The 21589-nt window shown below is 39.3% G+C and overlaps 1 protein-coding gene across 1 annotated transcript in view; it reads right to left on the minus strand.

Moving 5' to 3' along the window:
* The window catches only part of COL12A1 (collagen type XII alpha 1 chain), a 112153-nt gene extending 91464 nt beyond the window's left edge, over window positions 1-20689 (minus strand). The window contains 8 exon segments of the mRNA XM_033100041.1: window positions 4334-4507; window positions 5167-5331; window positions 5510-5773; window positions 7675-7734; window positions 8178-8321; window positions 10466-10582; window positions 17047-17160; window positions 20195-20689. Of these exon segments, the coding sequence (XP_032955932.1) occupies window positions 4334-4507; window positions 5167-5331; window positions 5510-5773; window positions 7675-7734; window positions 8178-8321; window positions 10466-10582; window positions 17047-17119 (997 nt within the window). The 5' untranslated portion in view covers window positions 17120-17160; window positions 20195-20689.
* Window positions 20690-21589: the final 900 nt, after the last annotated feature.

A 21589-nucleotide genomic window follows, 5' to 3' on the forward strand; every position in this document is an offset into this window, starting at 1 on the left:
GCCAGGAGTACTGGGAAGGGGAGCCCCCACAACATTTATCTGTGAAAAACAGTGGAGATTCAGACCATTGGGGTGGGATGGAAGGCTGCAAGAAACCCAGACATCCTCTTAAAGGACCCACACAGACTCACTAACACTGGGCTTCAGCAAAGGGACAGTGACTCGAGGGGTGTCGGAGACATACGGGGAAAAACTGAGTTCTGTGGCTTCAGTAAGATGACTGGAGGGACAGTTGCCATTTTCCCTGTGTGGGTTCCTTCTCCCATGAAAGTCCTCCTCCCATGCAGCCAGCAGGCAGGCGCCATCTTTCCCGTGTTGAGCCCTCCCTACACCCATGGCCAATCTGAATCTGAATTTTTCTGGTGAGCTCCACTTGCTCCACCCTGGTGACTCACTGAGACCCCCACACACACACACCCAACTCCTTACAACAGGAGGTTTTATCTGCAGCTGAACCTTATGGGACCTGGCAGCTTGCAGCTGACAGCAGGCCTTGGAGTGTCCAGGCTTTTTTTGGAGCTACTGGAGCTATCCCAAACCCGGTACTGGTGACAGCCATCCTTGGTTGAAAACGTGGCCTCTCCCATATGCCTCCAGGACCAGCACTGGCAATGACCAACCATGGATTGCTTTTTAGATCTGATGAGGTACTACTCGGCCAGTCACAGGCCAGTGATTGACCTGGACCTCTACTGGAGCCCCTCCCAAGAGGCCCCAACAAACTTGGAGGTTGGCTTCAGACCACAGCAGAGCACCACCCAATTAGCCCCACTAGTGACATACACAGAGGGTGGTCTCTGGAGGCACCAGAGCCCACTGGGGCAAATCCCACTCCATGGGTAAAGCCTATTGCACCGCAGCCCACAAACAATGGATGTGGCTAAACCCCACAGCCAGTCAGCCTGAGGGTCAATCCCACCCCCTATGTGCCAATAGCAATCAAGGCTCAAGTATAACAGGAGGGCACACACAACCCACACAAGGGACACTCTTGGAGCACCCAGTGCAGGTGACCAAGGAGAATGGGCCCCATGGGCACCTACTACATAAGGCCACCTAGCAAGACTGAGAGACGTAGCCTAGAAACAAACAAACAAACAAAAAGGCAGCCAAAATGAGGAAACAAAGAAATATATCCTAAATGAAAGAACAGAAGAAAACTCCAGAAAAAGAACTAAATGAAATGGAGACAAGCAACCTACCAGAGACAGAGTTCAAAACAATGGTTTTAAGGATGCTCAAGGAACTTAGTGAGAATTTTAACCAAAAAAAAGACATAGAAAACATAACAAAGGACAAGTCAGCAGTGAAGGATGCAATAACAGAAATAAATGCACTAGAAGGAATCACCAGCAGACTAGATGAAGCACAGGACCAAATCAGTGATTTGGAAGACAGCATAGCAGAAAACACTCAATCAGAACAGCAAAAGGAAAAATAATCCAAAAATTTGAGGATAGTTTAAGAGATCTCTGGGACAACATCAAATGTGACAACATTCGCATCATAGGGGTACCAGAAAGGGAAAACAGAAAGCAAGGGATTGAGAACCTATTTGAAGAAATAGTGACTGAAAACTTTCCTAACTTGGTGAAAGAAATAGACATACAAGCCCATACAAGGAAGTGCAGAGAGTCCCAAACAGGATGAACCCAAACTGAGCAGGGAGAGGCCAAGACACATTATAATTAAAATGGAAAAAGTTAAAGACAAAGAGAGAATCCTAAAATCAGCAAGAAAAAGGCAACTTGTAACTTATAAGAGAACTCCCATAAGATCATTAGCTGATTTCTCAACAGGAACTTTGCAGGCCAGAAAGGATTGGCATGAAATATTCAAAGTGATGAAAAGCAAGGCCCTATAACCAAGGGTACTCTACCCAGCAAAGCTATCATTTAGAATTGGGCAGATAAAGAGCTTCTCAGACAAGAAATAATTAAAGGAGTTAATAACCACAAAACCAGCATGACAAAGGAATGTTAGAGGGACTTCTTTAAGACAGAAAAAAAAATTAAAAATATAAATAATAAAATGGCAATAACTACATAATTACTTTAAATGTAAATGGATTGAATGCTCCAATCAAAACATAGGGTGGCTGAATTGATAAGAAAGCAAAACCTTTACATATGCTGCCTACAGGAAACTCATTTCAGATTGAAAGACACACACAGACTGAAAGTAAAGGGATGGATAAAGTTATTTCATGAGAAGGGAAATGGAAAAAAAAAAATCTGGGGTAACAATACTTATATCAGACATAATAGACTTTAAAACAAGAGACAAAGAAGGACCCAGTAATCCCACTACTGGATATTTATCCAAAGAACCCAAAAAGCCACTTCGAAGGGATGTGTGCATCCATATGTTCATTGCAGCATTGTTTACAATGATCAAGATGTGGAGGCAGCCTGGGTGTCTGTCAATGGAAGAATGGATAAAGAGGAGGTGGTACATGTATACAATAGAATATTGCTCAGCCAGGGAAGGGAATGGGTTCTTGCCATCTGTGGCGGCATGGCACAATATTCTAGACACAATATACTCCACTAAGCACAATACTTTAGGAAATAGAGAGTATTGTGCTTAGTGGAGTATATTAAACAGTGAAAGACAGATGCAATGTGATTGAGCTTATATGTGGACTCTAAAGATCAAAATAAACAAACAAACAAAACAGAAAGACACTTATACATACAGAGAACATTTTGATGGTTGCCAGATGGGAGGGAGGTTGAGGGAGTGGGTAAAAAAGGGGAAGAGATTAAGAAGTACAAATTGGTTGTTACAAAGTAGTCATAGGGTAGTCATAGGATATAGTGTATAGCATAAGGAATATAGTCAATAATATTGTAATAAGTATGTATGATGTCACATGGGTACTAGATTTGTCAGGGTGATTGTTGGGAGGGGAGTTAGGGGACAGGGTGAAAACGTTGAAGGGATTGAGAAGTACAAGTTGGTAGTTACAAAATAGTCACAGGGATGTAAAGTAAAGCATCGTGAATATAGTCAATAATATGGTAATAATTACGTATAGTGCCAGGGGGATTCACTGTTTAAATTATACAAATATCTAACCACTATGCTGTACACCTGAAATTAACATAAAATAATATTGAATGTTAACTGTAATTGAAAAGTTTTTAAAGGGGGTGGGGGAAGGTGAAAGAAAACAAGAGGTCCAAATTCTCAGGTATAAAACAAATAAGTCATGGGGATATAATGTACAGCATGGGGACTATAGTCAATAATATTGTGATAGTATAGTACGGTGTCAGATGGTTGCTGGACTTATGGTGATCACTTCTTTAGGTATATAAATGTTGAGCAACTATGGTGTACATCTGAAACTGGTGTAACATTGTATGTTAGCTATATTTTTTAATGAAAATCTTTTTAAAAAGTAAAAAATAACAATAAAAGACTGAGTAAAGAAAGGTTAACTAGAGAAAAGTGGGGTGGGGTGGGTTTTGTAGTAATACCAATCAAAAAATCATACATTAGGTAGTAAAGCTAAGAAAAAGATTTGGAGCCCATGAAGTAAAAAGGAGTTCTGAAACAGAATTAGGGCCAATGGACACTGCCAAAATACTTGAGGTTTGGAGATTAAAGAATCACATATGTGATGGAAGATGTAATCTTTAATCACTCATCAATTCTCAGGCTAAGAAGAGAACAATCATGGAAACTGTGACTTTTTAATGCCCAAAAGGATGCTTATGAAATAAATGTCTCCTGAAATGTCTTTTCTTTCTACCATGTATTTAGAAACAATAACTGATAAAAATTGGAAAATATTCCAGATGTGGCAGGATCGAATTGATTGAGTTTGAAATATTCTTAAAAGCTTTGAAAACATTATATGGAGTATGATGATGGAAAACCCTTTTCTTTCACCGTTTAAGAGAAAGTGTTGTTATCAGTTTAAGTTGCTAAAATAAATGTCTTTCTAGGCTGTCAATGTTTAAATCAGAGTGTAAGATAATTAAAGCAAGACACAGCAAGAAAAAGGCATGATTATGGACAAACACTCAACATGCACAAAATGGTCTTTGAGAAAAAGAGCAAGTGAAACTTGTCCAAAAAAGATTTTTAAGAACTTTACAATGATATAAGTATCTTATTATTAAATGTTCCACTGAGGGGGGAAAATGTACAAATGATATCAACAAGCTTAGTCACTAAAAAATAATACAAATAGAGTATACAGTTAAAGAATCACTAGAGTATATGTTGAGTAAACGCGTCTACTCTTAGGATACCTATGACGTTATAAATGCTATCAAATAATGGATAAGGCAACACATGGAACACTCAACAGTCCACTCACCTTCTTCTCCACTAACCAATTCACCAAGCTGTTCATCAACACCTGAGCACACCTGGGAGATGATCTCATTCTGAATATCCACAATTGCATCAAAGTTGGCCACGTTGAAAACATGGTTTAGTGAAGGTGTGGAGGCAATTTGTTTGAGTTCTTTTGCATCTGCAGCTTTAATGCCTTAAAAACAAAATAAAAAAGCAGATAGTGAAAAGGGAAACATGCTAAATTGGGTTAAGTTCTCTGTTTTCTCAGTCATTCACAAGTGAAGACAGTTTCAAATCCTTATTCAGTCATAAACCAGAATTGCTTTGCTTCATAACGAATGTACAACTGTTCAAATGACAAAAGCATTTTATAATTTCACATAAAGTGGCCAGCCAGAGAAGGAAACAAGTGTTTAGTAAAACAGAGTGAGCCCTCATCACAACTATGCCATCATTTGTCCCTGCTATCTGTAAAGATAATACTTTTTTCTTCCAGAGTCTTGAATGAGCTGGAGCCCTCTGAATTCTTCAAGGATTACATAATATAGGAAACACATAAAAAACACTTAATGATAATACAAGGAGAATCTTTATTAGAATCATTGGCCCAGCATTCTTAGAAAAGTAGAGGGCTGGCAAAGAACATGAATACCACCTCATTTAATGCATTACTAAGGGAGTTTCATGAGACTAGAGAAGCCGAATTTTTACTCAAAGATGATTTGGCTTGATGCGACATACAAATTGCAATAACACTTCTAACAGTGTCCTTCCCTGAGGGCCCAACCCTTCATCTTCCTAAACGTTAAGTATTGAAAAGTCCTAAAATGAAAATAACCAAATTTGACCTACCCAAAGAGAAAACTTCAACCCCGATACCGCGAAGCTCTCTCGCTGGAATTTCCACTTCATCCTGAGATTTGCCATCCGTAATAATAATTGCCACTTTAGGAAAACCAACCCTCGCTCCAGCAGATTCCGTGAAGGTATTCTTAATTAAGTAATCAATAGCATCCCCTGAAGAGAAAAGAAATAACTATATTCATTCACTCCACACTCCACAGTTTTGCCAAAGTCAAAGACTATGTGATTAATTTCAAAATTATTTAACATAGGATAATTGTGCAATGCTTAATTTCTCTCCCAAACAGGTATTTCATTTATTTTATACAATAACAAATTTTGTAAAACATACCTGTCATTGTGTTGCCACCTTTGTATGGGATTTTTTTAATTGCAGCAAGAAGCTCATCCCTCTGGTAGTACTGGTTTAAGTTAAATTCAGTCCTGGTGTCAGAGCTGTACTGAACGACTCCAACCCTTGTCTTCTCTTCCCCAATGTCAAAAGCAGACACAAGAGCAGCAATAAAATCTAAAATGTACTTGAAATTATTTCTTCCCACGCTCCATGAGCCATCCACGAGGAACACTAAATCAGTCCAGGCACTGACAGAGCATTCTGAAATACATTGTTAAATGATGCATTATTAAATCTCCACCATTGAGAAATACAAATTAACATTGCAAACAAGTTGGCTCTTTAAATCATTTTGTTCATTAAAACATATTCACACTGTTCTTCACCCACAACAGGCATGCACAAAAGAATGTAAAATTTTATTAGAAGATTTGCAGTGCCTTCATGAAAACACATTTATGGAACTATGTCTTTAAACTGCTACATAAAACACCATGCAAGAAGAGATAGATGTCCAAGTCTTCAAGATCATGTGTCCCAAGTATTTATTCTATCAACCTATTTTTATAAACTACATTCTTACTCTTTTTCCAAGTAAAAATTATATAAAACATCTGGCAAGCATAAAAAAGAAATGTAAGCAAAGTGGTTTTATTCCTTGGTATTTAGCAGTAAATAAATACAAAACAATCGCTGTACTGTTCAAGCAAATGCAGTTGAGTGGAAGAAATGAACAAATCTTTTAACATTCTTCCGCATTTTACAATATAAGGTTGCACTGGATTAGTCTAAAAGGTTAATGAACTCTAACAGAAGTAAGAACAAGCATAAATATGATGCAAAATAGCCAGAATATCTTGTTGTCCTAATTATCAATGTATTTATCTTTGATAACTAAAACCTCCTTTTACGAAACAAAGAGGGGGAAAGACATTTTAATTCAAAAGTAAAAATAGACATAGTTTCCTTAAATTACTAACATGCAGTTACTAATTACTCGCTTTTATAACTATATAATATTTTCCTTTCACTCTGTGTTTGGGGGGACAGGTTGGTTTTCATGAAAATCTATATTCATAAGGCAACACTGAGTGTATTTCCTAAAGATGTTTTTGTCCTTGCAGTCAGTTAGTGGATAATAAAAGAAGTATTTGGCTAGGAAGAGGAGGAAAGGGTCCTGGAAAATTTTTCAAGCAAAATACAAATTGCATGCCTAAATAATTTTGCACACTGTTTAATGGGCCAATTTAAGTCTATTGAAAAGTCAATATTTGGCATACTGCTTTGATCTAGAATAAATATTGATGGTTCAGGGAAAATGTTAGCATTATAACTCCATACTATAAACTTCCTTTCAGTTTATTAGACATCAGAAAGAATGAGAAACAGTGATCTGGGGTGAAAGATCCAGATAAAGGAGACTTTGTGTTCATAATCTTTTTATTGTCATCCTGGGTCATAAATCTAACTTTTACAAGGTGGCAAAATTAGAAGCCCAAGAAACCCTTTAAGGGTCCATCCCACTAAATCAGACAATGCAGTATAAGACAAAAGGAGGCGAGAAACTGCAAAACCTAGACTAAATAAAATTACTTTCATTTGATTACAAATGTATCAACATACCAGTGATGTCTTACAGAGAATGAAAAAGGCTACAACTGCCATCAACTAAGGCCATGTAAATATGCTAGATATGAGCATAACATATACACAGACCTGCAAATATATTTTTATGATAATTGAATTGCTTAAAACACTATAAGAGCATCTCCCTGTGTCCCAGCCTTAGATTTCTCCTATATTCCTACGCTACCACCTATTTCTATCAGTTTGTCTTTGAGGTATGAGTTAAATCCAGTGATGAGGTTTGTTTTTAACCTACTGTCAAAATACTGTCAAACGAAAATTTGGACACCAGATTCAAAACACTCCTAGTAAAAAGAATATTTAGTAAATAAAGTGAAAAATTGGTTAGCATGTAAGAACACAGGTATTATAACTGCTAAGTCATACATTGCAATTATATTGTCTATACTTCTTTTAGATAAAGCTTATAGAAAATAATGTGGGAATAAGATCAAACTATGTATATAATTAGAACATCTTCGTATTACATTTATGACTTCTACAAATCTAAGCAAAAATATTAAAGGAATACTTACTTTGTATCTCTGTTTTTCCAGGTTTCTTCTCCCCTGGCTGTGTTGGACCACCTGTTTGAACTGAAGTCAAAACCTGATTACTACAAAAGGACATGAACCTTTACAAATACTTCCTTAAAAGAAAATAAATATATTGTCTTTCACCATAGTTTTCCAAATGCATGATCACAGAATACAGCCAAATAAGCATTTCCTTGCAAATAAATTCTTTTTAGTGAGATTTTATATACATTTCAAAAAGACATTAACATTGTTGCCTAGCAAAGTTTAATGTTTTTAATAGTTTTCATTCATAATATTCATGCTGCTTCCAGAGATCAGGGCTATAAATCAGGAATGAATTATTCACATCCACTAATAACTAGGATCATAAAAATGACTATTCTAGAAAGAACAGTTAATACTGATACAAACTAACCCTGTGCAATAACAGATTAAGTCTGAAGTTGGAGGAATCATCTGCAAAAATAAAAAGAACAAAAGTACTTTATATGTGTTCTTACTTGTTAGTTGGCCTATAACTGGTACACTTTCTTCTACTTCATCATATGAAGTGATTGTCACCACATATTCTATTTCAGGTGTGAGGTCTGATAATAAAGTTTCAGTGGTACTAGCTGCAAGAGTAAATTCTTTAGTGGGCCCATCTGGAAATATGAAAAGGAAAATATGAGTGCAATAAAATATTTTGACATATAACATAATATAATGTAATTCCCAGATACACTTAATATCTAGGAAATTCAATATACATTATTTTTCAGAACGTCCACAAACATTGTTTTACTGTCCTTCAAAACCAAAACTCTGAAGTCTAAAAATTCAGTAAGTGGACTGGCAATGCCTTTGCTTGTCACAATCACATTCAATAGTTGTTCGAGGACTCAAGGATTCTTCTAGATTAAAGATATGCCAGAAAGTACAGCAAAAGGAATATAGTTAATAATATTGTAATAACTATGTATAGTGCCAGGTGGGTACTAGACTAATCAGGAGGAATCATTTCTTAAATTACATAAATGTCTAACCACTATGTTGTACACCTTAAATTAATATAAAATAATATTGAATGTCAACTCTAATTTTAAATAAATAAATAAATAAAATACCAGATTGTCAAACCAAAAATCTCTTATTGCTTTTAAAGACTTAATGGTAGGTTAAAAAAAATTGTTTTATAAATGAGATATAAAACAGAAAATGATTTAATTTAAAATTAGGTATTAAAGGAGAACAAAGAAAAAGAAAAGGGATGAAAATCAGCTCCAGGAAAGTAAACCCCATAGGCTAAAATTATCTCTACTGGGAAACAATTGGTGCAGAAGCAACGCATCCTCCATACTCAGATGGGTGCACACCTTAATGGGTAATCATGTTCCTCTGAACTCACTTAACTAGGTAGGAAACATTTCAAGGTACAATGGACAGAATGTTTACTTCTATATTAACAATTATATACTTCCTGGCAGATTGTGCTAAATCGCAAGTCAACCAGGAAACACAGTTGTTCCTAAGGACTAAGTGCCTGTTAAGATTTTTTTTTTTTTAAGGAGGGTACAGCTCACAAGGGCCAGTGTGGGGATGAAACTGGCAACCTTGGTGTTATTAACACCTCGCTCTAACAAACTGAGCTAACCGGCCACCCCATTAAGATTTTGAATTATATTAAATTTTCATCAAAACATGAATAATCAAAAAGTTTACAGATATAATAGAACTCTGAGCAATGCTCTTGGTTTACATGTAGAGCATTGCACACCCATCCAGGGCCCCCATGGGACAGGACAACAAGACACCAGAGCTCTGTTGGGTTGAATGGTCCCAGTGCCAGTTTAGGGAGTACATGAGTGAGGAATTTCCAACACCTGGAAATGGAATGGACTTCTTTTCAATTGCTTTTCTGCTTTGGAATGTACGAATTACTTGACTGCAAATATATATGAAGAGAAAAGATTCAAAATTGAAAAAGTAAATTCTTGACCCCTTTCTAAGTTCTCAGATCATATTTAAAAATAGCTTCCCAATTCCCTGATAAATTAGCATTTAAAATCATTGGTATTTTTAAAGGCCATAAATATTTAAACACAGCTCTAATGATAAGTTATGTTAACATCATTCATCTCTACTATCAGCCTATCAAGACTTCTTCCTACCACGTGGCCAGTGTTAATAAAAATGGTTATTTTCCCATTTCATGTTAGAACTAAAAGTTAATCAACAGAGATTGGTTCTCCACACTTGGGCAGCATCCTGAATACTAAAGATAACTCTTGAGAACAACTAAAATGAGTTTTTCAAAGACTCTTAGCTTGGGATCTACAGAATCCACATAGCCAAAGTAAATTCTTGTCTTTCATCATGGTAGCACACCATTATCCCAGAACAATGTTTCCTGAGTACTGAAGTATGCAGGATACAGGGTAAGACATAATAACTCCATCACTTGACATTTTACATGTCAGAAACATTAAGTAGTTCAAGAAGAATGTCAAGAAGTAAGAATTCTATTTTATAAAATCAAAGATTACCAGCAATATTCTGATCAGGTAAAAAAAAAGTCCATTTTTAAATAACAACAGTTTAGCATAACAAACCATGTTAATAAAGCTCAACACTGAAAATGTAACAGTGGGTACTAGGCTGGAAACCTGGAGACCTAACTCCACCAAATATCTGGTGACAGTGACTAAGTCCCTCAGGTTTTCAAAATCTCAGTTTCCTCATAATGAAATGAAAGGAAGGGAAAAAAGTGGATTATACCATCTTTGAAGTTCCTAGAAACAAAACTTACCTGTCGTAGGGTCCACTGTTATTCTGTAACCCACAATTGGATCCACTGGTCTTGCCCATGACATATGAACAGTATTTTCATCTACAATTTTAAAATTCAAGTCTGAAGGTGGGTCAACTGCAAAAAAGAGAATTGCTATCAGTTACATTTTCCAACATCAGGAAATGGTCAATTTAATTAATAAATAAAATGTTGAGCAAAGCTTACTAAAATTGTCTTTGCATAAATTTGTTTCCAACAAATATAAAAAATATCTTGTTGGATAAGAATAAAATTAAAAGCTGACAAGATATGACAAAACATCAGAGAGTATACATATTACAGAAGACAGAACAAAACACTTTTGATTCTTGAGTTGCTAGGTCATCCAAGAATGGCCAGCAAAATCAAGCATAATAGAAACATATTTTGATACAAATACATACAAGTACAATGAAATCACATATAATAACCACATATGCAAACAATTCACATAGCAATTAAAAGAATTTCAATACATGCTGAGTGCATTTTGAATAAGCATGCCAAATCACAACCTGCTTACAACCATAGAAGTTCATTTAGAACATTAACATAATATTTTTTTTCCATAATGTGGAAAAGAACCAATGATGGTTTTGGTTCATTCTCTGCATCGAAGTTTTGCTACTAGTTTTTGTTTGATAAATCTCAATCTGTGGCAGAAATGAAAATGTATTTCAATGAAAAGGAAGAATCATGGGAAACTTGGCACTGTGGTAGTTTCACAAGGAAATATATACTTAATGCATATTCATATTCATATGAACAAATATTCAAATAGTAATAAAAGATGTTAATAATTTAGAAATATGTGAACAGTAATAAAGAGATGTTTATCAAATGAATATTCTGCTTGTTTACACCAATTTGCTATATGTATGCAAGGCATAAACCAACACTGTTCTTTTCCTTTGCAGCAGGTATACTCCATACTAGAAATGGCATTTTAAATTAAAATGCCAGTATGGTCCTTTACAAAACAATGGTTAATTATGAAAAGACAACATCAATGTATATTTATGGACATTTATTTACAGAACTTAAAGAAAACAGTGAAGAAGGATCAGCGATCTGGAGACATGACTGCGCATAAAAACTTGGAGAAGTCAATGAAAGGAATAATCGAAAAGTACAGAAAGAGTTTACATACAAAACTGTACAGCATCATGCATGTGTCAATGAAATGTTGACTTGTTTTTAGTTTCCTACAATGAACAAAAGCCTCCATGTACAATAGTCATTACACAAAGACGTTTTAGAAATATTTTATAATGATATTCTCTCTGCAATGTTCATGCCTCATCATGCAGCATTGTACTGACTCACTGTCAGTGCATGGTCGGTGCATTAAAAATTATTACCCTGAAGCAGGTCAATAAAGTAAAATTTTCAGCCATACTCTTCTTAAGTGTCTAAGTCTGAAAGTATTCCTTGTGAGTCAGAATTTTCGCATCTGTTTTGAGAGATTAATATCTCTTTGTAGGTTTTCACAGAGGTCAATTGAAATACAGCAGTAGCTTTGAGACATGAGTCATAGAATTTAACTGGGGTTAGGGACTTATGTAATATTAATATGTTTTAATGGCAATAAAACAAACTAAGCAAACATTTGCTTTAATATTAATAAACTGCTGCGTACAACTGTAGGAGATGGCTTTTTACTTTTTTATTGGATATACTAGTAATGTAATGAAGGTTATATTCTTACTATCCATACACAGGCAGTGAGATTAGACTATTAATCTACATGCATAGTTGAATTATTCAACATTCGGCTGTCTGTACCCATATTGTGAGGTTTAGCTGTCATCATCACTTAGTGTAACAAGCATGCAACAAATGTTAATAGGACAATAAGTATTAAGAATATCATTATAAAATATTGTTCCAGTAGCAAATGGCTCAGGACAAATTTAATGCAAAGGCAGACACAACTGGCCTGAGCATGCTTTAAAAAAAAAAATCAGTACATGGAAAAACAGTACCACCAACCTTGTAAGGAAATTGACCTGAAGCAGCAGACATTAGGTTAAAACTGCTGAAAGGCAGCAGCGGCCCACCTTGTTGATTTCCAAATGACCAGGATTCCAGAAAAACTGAAAAATTGACTGTTGGGAAAAGTCTTTAACACTTCAGAGGATTGTAAGATGTTCATAGAAACTCAGATGTGGTACTTGGGAATCAAAAGAAGGAAAGAATGGCCGACCAGCATATGTACAACATAGAGCCCAGTCCTCATTTTTTTTTTTTTTTTTTGCCACTTTCATCACGTATAAAGGCTTTGAGGATCATCATTCTATTTATACATTTTTCGTTTGTTTCATGAAAAACGATAACAAAGTAGATATGAGTATGGAGCCCTGTCGACTTAAATCAATGCGAAATGAATTTTTATCAATTCTAAAAATCTTTTCTTTTACATAAAAGTAATTCACAACTGCCATTGTGTTGTCGCAAACAGCATTTTATGTTCCCTAAATCACTTATAATTGTCTCCTTTTCTTTTCATAACAACCTAGCATAGTAGGCCTTATTATTCCAGTTTCACAGATCAGTCAGTGAAATTCAGAGGTGTTAACACAGCTAATAAGCAGCAAAACTTTGATCCCATGGTCTGACTCAGCGCATGCAGTTTTCTGCCACAATCAGTTAAATGTAAAGAATAAGAAATATTTGAGTGAGAGATTAACTTTAGAAACCAATATTTTTACATGGCTGACTACTAATATCTGTATATCTTTCTTTACTCTATTAAACAAAAACATTATGTGATGCTTCGTCAATAACAAATATATGGCATTCAGATATCGCCCATTCAGAACCAGAATTTGGCATATTAATTTTATGCACTTGTTCAAGCAATTTTAAAACTAAAGTGTCTATCTTGATACATCATTTAAAAAACAATTTTTTTTCATCATGACACCCAAAAGAAAGGTAGGTCCAAGAATTTACCAACTATGCAGAGATAAATGGATGGATGGATGGATGGATGGATGGATGGATGGATGAATAGATGGACAGATGAGAGGAGAATAGTCTAATAAGTTTGGGTAAGTATACAAAATATGTTAAAAATAAATAAAAACTTAGAACATACTACTAAAATACCATCTTGATGAACCAGTAAGACCTTTAGTTCAATCTTTGTGATAACAACACTGAAAAGGATAGCACCTTAATGGTAGAAAAGTTTAGCAGTGTGCAAAGAGTGGTTTTACTAAATCCAATAGGCATTGATTTAAATTCCATCCAAAGCTAGTATAAATGTAATGATCTTTGCCATGATATATGCATTTCATTTATGTTTGTGAGATACCAAAAATAACCAGTTGAAAAGTTAATATTTCAGACGAGTAATGGATTATTTGTACACATTATAAAATGTGTTCTCTCATTAAACTGACTGGGTTGACCAGTTTTCAAGCAAGAAAGATGCACAGTATGGGCAAACTAGCACTAAATCAGAACTAGAAACCTTGGTCTTAGCTGAGCCTTGTTGCTAAGTAACCACATTAGTTGACTGAATTGTTCAGCCTCTCTGCTCCTCATTTTCTCATGTGGAAAAGGAGAGAATTCAAATAAATGATCTGTAAGTTCTCCTCTAGTCTGAAGTTTGACATAGCATTATAGAAATATATGTTAATTAGCCTCTTAACCTAAAGACAAGATAATTGAAGCTTATGGCCTCAAATCACTGATGAATTGATAATATCCAATTATGTGTTGTATATTACAATTCTAGATCATATAGAGCACTGGCCAAGTGACAAAGTTAACAAAGTCTAAGCTGTGGCTAAAAATTACAAATACTAAAGAAAAAAAAATTATTTTCACCCTTATTTCTATAGGACAAACTACTATAATATGAAAGATTAAGTTTCTTGTATAAGTAAGTAGAAGAAAAACAACAAGATAAAGGTGGTACCACTATAAAAAAGGAGAAGTGCAAAAAGTGAATGCCAAGATCTTTTACATAATATCAAAAAAAGTATTGTGTTTTCAACATATAAAAAAATAAGTAAATAAGTAAATAGAAATTGGTTGGAAAATAATATGGATACAAGAGTACAAATATGAACTGCAAAAAGGAAAGAAAAGTAACTATGGCTACTTTAGAACTAAAATTAAAATGATATAGCAGGAAACAGCGGTACAAGCTAAAATTCTGAAATGCCTTCAAAAGAAATATTTCAAACAAATTCTGTTTCCAGCCCATTGTACCCAGAAAGGCCTTGGTCACAAATTTTGTTAGCGTTCCACAGGCTCCTGAGACCATTTAGTTGGTAGTTAACACCCAAGCTGTACTATTCCAGTACAGGAGCCATCAGCCACATGTGGCTACCAAGTACTTGAACTGTGGCCAGTCCAAAATGAAATGTGCTGCGAGCATAAAATACACACTGAGCTTCAAAGACTTAGTACAAAAAATGTAAAACATCTCACTAATAATTTTTATATCCACTACATACTGAAATGATAATATTGTGATATTATTGGGTCATATTAGGATATATTATTAGGACATATTGAGTCAAGTAAAATATATTATAAAGATTAATTTCTACTGTTTCTCTTTCCTTTTTTAATGTGACAACCAGAAAATTTTAAGTTACATTCATGGCTTGCAATAGTGGCTCATAATATTTATATTTCTATTTTACAGTTCCGAACTAGAGAATAAGGCCAAAAAAAGAATCCTATTAACGTATAATTATTAAATGCTGATGTAGGAGGATGAGAGACAATAAAAGACATAGCTTAAGAAAGCAAAAGAAAGAGCTGTACCATGTGGAAATAAATACAAATGAAAAAGATAAAATGTGTAAAATATGGAAATAACCAGTAACGTAGATAGTAAAATGTTCTTTTTAATTGTTCTTTGCTAACCAGCCATGATCCAATTCAGAATTGACTTTTTTCCACTTACATCATTTTCAATCTAATTCTTTTCTTAAGAATTCTCAAATCTTACTGATTTTCAAATAACTATTTTCTTAACAAGCAGTCAACAGGCCACTTCAGTGAACTATCTAAAAATATCTTCCGTTGGGCTTCCACAGCTCCTCCAATAAAATTCCTTCCTATCAACGACAGAGGAAGGAGCATTAAAGGCCACCTCATCTGAACATTCCTTCACACAGGCCACTCTGAAAAGTTTCTACATTCACAAAATATTAATCAGCTAAGAAGAGCCAGCAAGTTTCTGTCACTTTTCTAAACATGCCATACATTTTAGAGACTCTCTGCTTTTCCTAATCTTAATGTTTTATACCCGCAATCTTGAAGTAGAAAATCAAACACAACAGAAAGTTTTTGAAAATCTTGGTGTTGTCATGAAACAGCATTATTTTCCCACAACCTCTAAAAAAAAGGTACTCATCCCTCCTCCCCCACCCCAACTTCCACAGGCATCCATCCCATGCAGAACTATTTCTTTTCTCCCTTAACTCCATAAGGATATTTCTTTACTGGGGGGAAAAAAAATGATGTCTGTTAAGGTATTACCCCATTTACCTTGCAGAACAATAAATCTAGTTTGTCAGGTCACCAATGGGTTCATATATAGAAATGGCTTGTTTAGTAAATACTTAAAAATTAAGTCATTAAGTGCACACAACAAAAAGAAGAAAGTCAGTGACGTTGAAAATCTAGCAAAAATCCTTCGATTTCCAGAGGACGGGAGGACATGGAGCCACTCTGCAGACGTCGCGGTCACGACTACCCATCTCCCAGCCCCTGACCTACTCAGGGTTCAGGTCTGATGTTGGAGGGAAGGAAGGAAAGGAATGTGATGCCGGGCTTGTCTGGCTGCTCCCTGCTTCCTGGGTTGGGATCTTTGGCCCATACCCAACCTGTCTGCGCTGGGCTGGGCCTGGGCCACCACGCCTTCGAGCCCCGCGAACCCAACAGAGACAGCAGCAACCCTGGGCCACGCGAACAAACCCGAGATCCCGGATCTCTGCTTTGCCACCCATTCCCTGGGCGGTTTGGCTGCTACCTCATTTGTCTACACCGTCCGCCGGGCCGACTGAGCTTCCCACAAAACACACAGACGCGCAGAGCCAGCGCTGTTAGAGTCTTTTATTTCGTGCAGTCACCGAGGTCGCAGCCCCGAGCCAGATGGCTACCAGTCACACGAGCTAGCCCGCCAGCTCACCAGGACTCCTGAGTGTCACCCGGAGGTATCCTGTTCGTAGAGGTGCGAGCAGCCGTCGCCCCCTCTCGGACAGCTGGTCCTCTTGGAAGGCGGCAGCGTAGGTGGCAGTGTGGACAGCACACCGCAGAGACAAGCGCAAGGAGACCATACAGCACTGTACGCAATGAATTAAGCAGAAGATGAAAGAGCTCGACCTGAGAGCTGGGAAACGGACAAACCTCTGGAGAAGGGAGTGTTTCTCTACAGAAGAGAAACCTCCGGAGAAAACACGAAGTGCGGAGAAACAGAGCAAGCAATAGAGGCAAGGTTGATTTGGTGGGGTTTTTTGCTTGTTTGTTTTTTGTTTTTTTCCTACAATTCTGCAGTGTCACTGGAAGAGGGGGAAGGAAGAGCTTTTTACCTTCTGCCTCAATGAAAGACAGGAGCAGGGCCACGCCCAGGATGGCAAGCGCCGGGGAAAGCCTGGTCCGCATGCTGGGCCTCGGCCTCCGAGCTCACAGCCACATGAAGAGATCTGCAGGAGGAAGCAGTAACCGCATCAGAGCCGGGTCCAGGCAAGTCTGCAACCAGGTTAGAACTGAAGCCTGGTCGCGGACCAGGGCCCAACCAGATCTTCCTTAAAAACCACAGGGCCCAGCCCACATATAATGGGCCTATTGTGGGGCAGTGGAAGTCAAGTTCATCTATAGCAGTTTAACCATGGCACTAAGAGGGAGTTCAAGTTTAAAGAGGGTCCTGTTTTCCTGGAGGCTGATCCTGCTTAGTATCCAGGGTGAAGGCCTTACCAGGCTCTACATGACTTCATCCTGCCTGGGTGATGGCTAATTCAGAGGTCATTTTATCCCTGACTGGACTAAATGTCTCTTCCAGCTGGGGATTTTATTTGGCCGGCCACTTTTTCCTAGCTGCTGAATTCTTTCTGTAACTGTACTTTAGTGGTCTCAGAGTAATTTGGAAAAGTGTAATAAACCTCTTTTATTCTCTTTTTTCTTCATTTTGTTCTGCCTACAAATATGCAGCTCTTTAGGTCTGAAATGGGTTATACAGAAATATGTAAGGCCCAACTGAAATCTGATCCTGAGGCTAGCTGTGTTGTCTTCACATCTGATAAATCCTTTACCCAAAGTGAGGGCAAAACAGCTCTAAAATACTTAATGAAAAAGGGACAAGCAATAGAAGAGACAAAACATTCTTGTCTGTTTCCCCAAGATATTTCTTATTAAAATTCTCAGTAACAATTCATCTTTTCATTTAATTGTCCATTTGTCCCAGAAGATTACAGGTTTATGGCTCCATGGGAGAATATGTTCTATTCTCATTTTTCCTGACTCTGTATCTAGATTATTAATTCTGGACACAGCGTCTTATTCACCTTTTGTGGTTCCCAGCACATAGTAGGTTCTTAATCCACGTTGGCAAAAGGGAATCTTCTAAAATATTCTAAGGTCCAATCCGGAGACAAAAGCTGCTAGCACTGAACTGAACTGGGTAGATGCCAGAGGTAAAACATAAAAAGAGAGTTGCTCTGGGGTACATAAATTGTTGTAAGGCAACAGACTAGGCCTCATGAAAAACGGAGTCGTTCTGGGGAATCCAAACATGAGCCAAAGGTTGAGCCCTCTTTGAGAAAAGAGCCTGACAAGCTCCAACCATGTCTTTCCAAATTATTGGCACAATGTATTAGGGCAGCTTTCCTCAGCCTAAGTGTAAATTGCATTTTAAATGTCTGATGAGCAGATGTGCCAAATTTGCCCGGAGCTCTTTTTTATGAAGCCAAGATTAAAATTTTGGCACTGCTTTGGAGATCCAAGGGGCTCTAGCCATTTCTTTCTTTCTAATTAACAACTATTTGACATTTCTAACTCTCTTCTACATCCGTGAAAAATAGAGGTGAGAGGGCCTATTGTTCCCGTCATCCGGCCTTAACTTCGCTATAATAATTTCCAACTCAGTTGGCAGTCGTGCTCGCGAAAAGTTAAAGGCTGACAATCTACCCACCGAAAAACTGTGTGCAGGTATTTTTTAAAACCTCCAGTCTCCACAAAAGCCTGAACAGTGGAAGCGCTTTTGTCTGGGTCTAGAGCGCCACCTATCGGTTTCCTGATTCAGCGGCAAGAATGAATCATGTGTCCGGCTATCTGAACACTCAATCAGTTCATCCAGTCAGCCAGGCATTCCATCCATATGTTTGTTTTGTTTGCTTGTTTTTAAGTTTTCTCTCCTTTTAGCCAAAACATTTTATCTGAATGCTTAGCAACACTTCATTGAGCATTCTCAGACATAAATGTCTGAAAGCGGCCGCCCCTACGTGGCAGCGAGAATTCCCTCACTTCACCCTCATGAATGAAAATGAGTCATTGGGGGGGGGGGGGGCGGGGGGGGAAGGCTAAGGGGGAAGTTGGATGGGAGTCTTAAGGGATTCGTCTCCTTCCGCCAGCTCTCCCCCTCACCACCCTTCTGGAAGAGGCCAATTCCTTAACTTAAAGTTAAAAAAGGAAATTACTACCCTCCACCCCACGGGGTCCCTCTAGATCCTGCACTCGTCGCCTACCTCCTCTCCTAACCATCCGCGGCCTTAATATCAGTTGGCCAAGAAAGAGTTCAGCTCTCATTTCCTTTCCCGCTCCATCTCACCCCCCAGCATACCAGCATACTTTAGAAGGCCACATAGTGCGGGTTGAAGTGGGGGACGGGGGTCCCGGAAAGCCCCGAAATGGTCACCGGAGGGTCCCTGAGGATGCTCGATTTGCAGAACCTCTTCTGCTCCCTGGCTGCAGGTCTCGGTGCGGTAAATGAACCTGGCGCCCCCACTCTCTGATCCCTACGCTTTCTAGGATTTGGGATGGAAACTACCTAAGAGGTTCCACCGGCCTCGAGTAAGGCCTCGACCAGTGCACACGGGAAGAAGTCGAGAGAGGGAGCTTTCTCCAGAAGCTGGGGAAAGTCCGCCAAAATTGAATCCCCTAGAGCTCGATTAACCCGCCATCTCGGATGCTTTGTAAAGCAGAGGAACGAGCCAGAACACTCCACCAGGAATCTGTCTCGAGATGCCACACACACCCGCGCAGCCCAGACGAGCTGCAGAGCACTCAGCCGGCCCTCCAAAGAATTCCGCACCATGCGTCACAAAAATACCTTCCCTGCTCGGGGGCTGCACTACTGCACCACCCGCAAAGCTACAGTAGCGAGACAATGAAGGACCAGTGGCCACAAAACCTGGCGCATCCTTCATTGAAATCGACCGCATCTATAGATGAAATTCCCCTGCATACAGAAACATTGAACGGGACGATTTTACGCACACACAGCCGCCTGCATCAGCTCTTAAGAAAAGCTACAATTTTGTCTCCCTCAAAGATACAAATGAATCACAAAACCCCAGTACACCTGGCAAATCTCAGACACATCTCCACACTTCCAAGTCCAAACGGTCCTCGCCCGGGATCCTTAATTGCTTAGGGCGGAGCAAGGAACCGGCTAGAAGCAAGTTTCCCTAGTGGTCTTTGGGAGGGATGGGGTGAAGTAAGGGGTCTAGAAGCCGGACGGACCTGAGGCGGCTGTGATCCAGGTAGCGGCGGCGGCTGCGGCTTCCCGGCGTAGTAGAAACTGGCGCTCTGTGAGATCCCGGCGCGTCCCGGCAATTGGCGCTGCGCTCCAGGAGCACCTGGCAGTTGCCGGGAGATGGGCAGCGGCAGGGCCACCGGAGAGAAGAAGGAGGAGAAAAAGATGGATCCCAGGAAGAGAGGCAAGAGCAGCCCAACGACTGGAGACGGCCGGGGACCGCAGCTACCAGCGAGCGGACGCGTCTGGGGCGGCTCGCCTTAGTCGAGTGGGAAGAGGCTCCGTGCCCCGGGCTACTTAATAGAGGGCTGTTCCCAGCTCTCAGTTTACTCGGTTACGAAACGCCTGAGAAGGTGGACGGCTGCCACGGGGTGATGTATGCTCCTCCGGCGGTGAAGGAGGTCTACTTTTGGGAACGTGTGCATACTTCGAACATTCCTTCGGCGTGAGGTGGCGATCGCGGTAGTAGCAGAGCCCCGCCGGAGAGCGGGGGAGGGGTACAGGGAAAGGGGGGGAGGAAGCCAGGAGGGGGACAGCCGCAGCCGAGTTCGCTGCCAAGGGAAGCCGTGCACTCCTCCGCTTGGGGCGGGCTAGGGAGCTCGGGTTTCCCTATTCGTGTGATTTTCTTTAATGAATTTATTTTTCTAAATTAAGAACAATAGGAGGAAGGAAAGCGAGTCTCATTTTCAAAACTGCGAAAGTGTGACCGAACCCACCCCATCCTAGCCCCCATCCCTCATCATCACCACCTACACCTTCCTCCCCCTTCGTCCTGGGTGCACTTAAAACCGATTTACAGGGTTTCCATTAACTAACTGTCTGTGCACGCGGCGCGCCTTCTGTCTTTTTCAATCTCTGAGCGACGATTGGAAACCCGGACAGCCGTCCGCTTGGGGCTCAGAGATGGGATGGCTTTCCCAGTCCTGTCTCGCTCCCCTGATGTTTCGGGACCGAACTGGGAGGCTTAGTTTGAGCCAAGAGAGAGGGTGGCGAACGCTGTGAAACCTAGGGATCCTAACACGAAGCGCTCAGGAACAAGTTCCATCCACTGTAGAAATTTCTCACCCCGGCCAGAGCAAACCCTGGCCCCGAGTGGAGGATTCAGACCAAAAGCTCTGCCCTTGAAGCCCCGTGGGGTCAAGGCAACGAAGGGTTTTAAGTTTTCCCCCCGCTGCTGGGGAGATGGAGGCCAAATCTGGGGCTGACATTCTGCCAGCATCATCTCTCTTTGCCGCCTCCTCCCCCCTCCGTTCTACCCCTTGGCCGAGAGCTGGAAGCCTGGCAATCAGGGTTGCCAAATTGTACTAGACGCACGGGAGGAAGTGCGAGGTACACTGTGGCATCAGAAAAGCCCTTCAGGAAAGGTTCAGATTACACACGTC

Source organism: Rhinolophus ferrumequinum, chromosome 3, assembly GCF_004115265.2.
Source record: "Rhinolophus ferrumequinum isolate MPI-CBG mRhiFer1 chromosome 3, mRhiFer1_v1.p, whole genome shotgun sequence".
NCBI lineage: Eukaryota > Metazoa > Chordata > Mammalia > Chiroptera > Rhinolophidae > Rhinolophus > Rhinolophus ferrumequinum.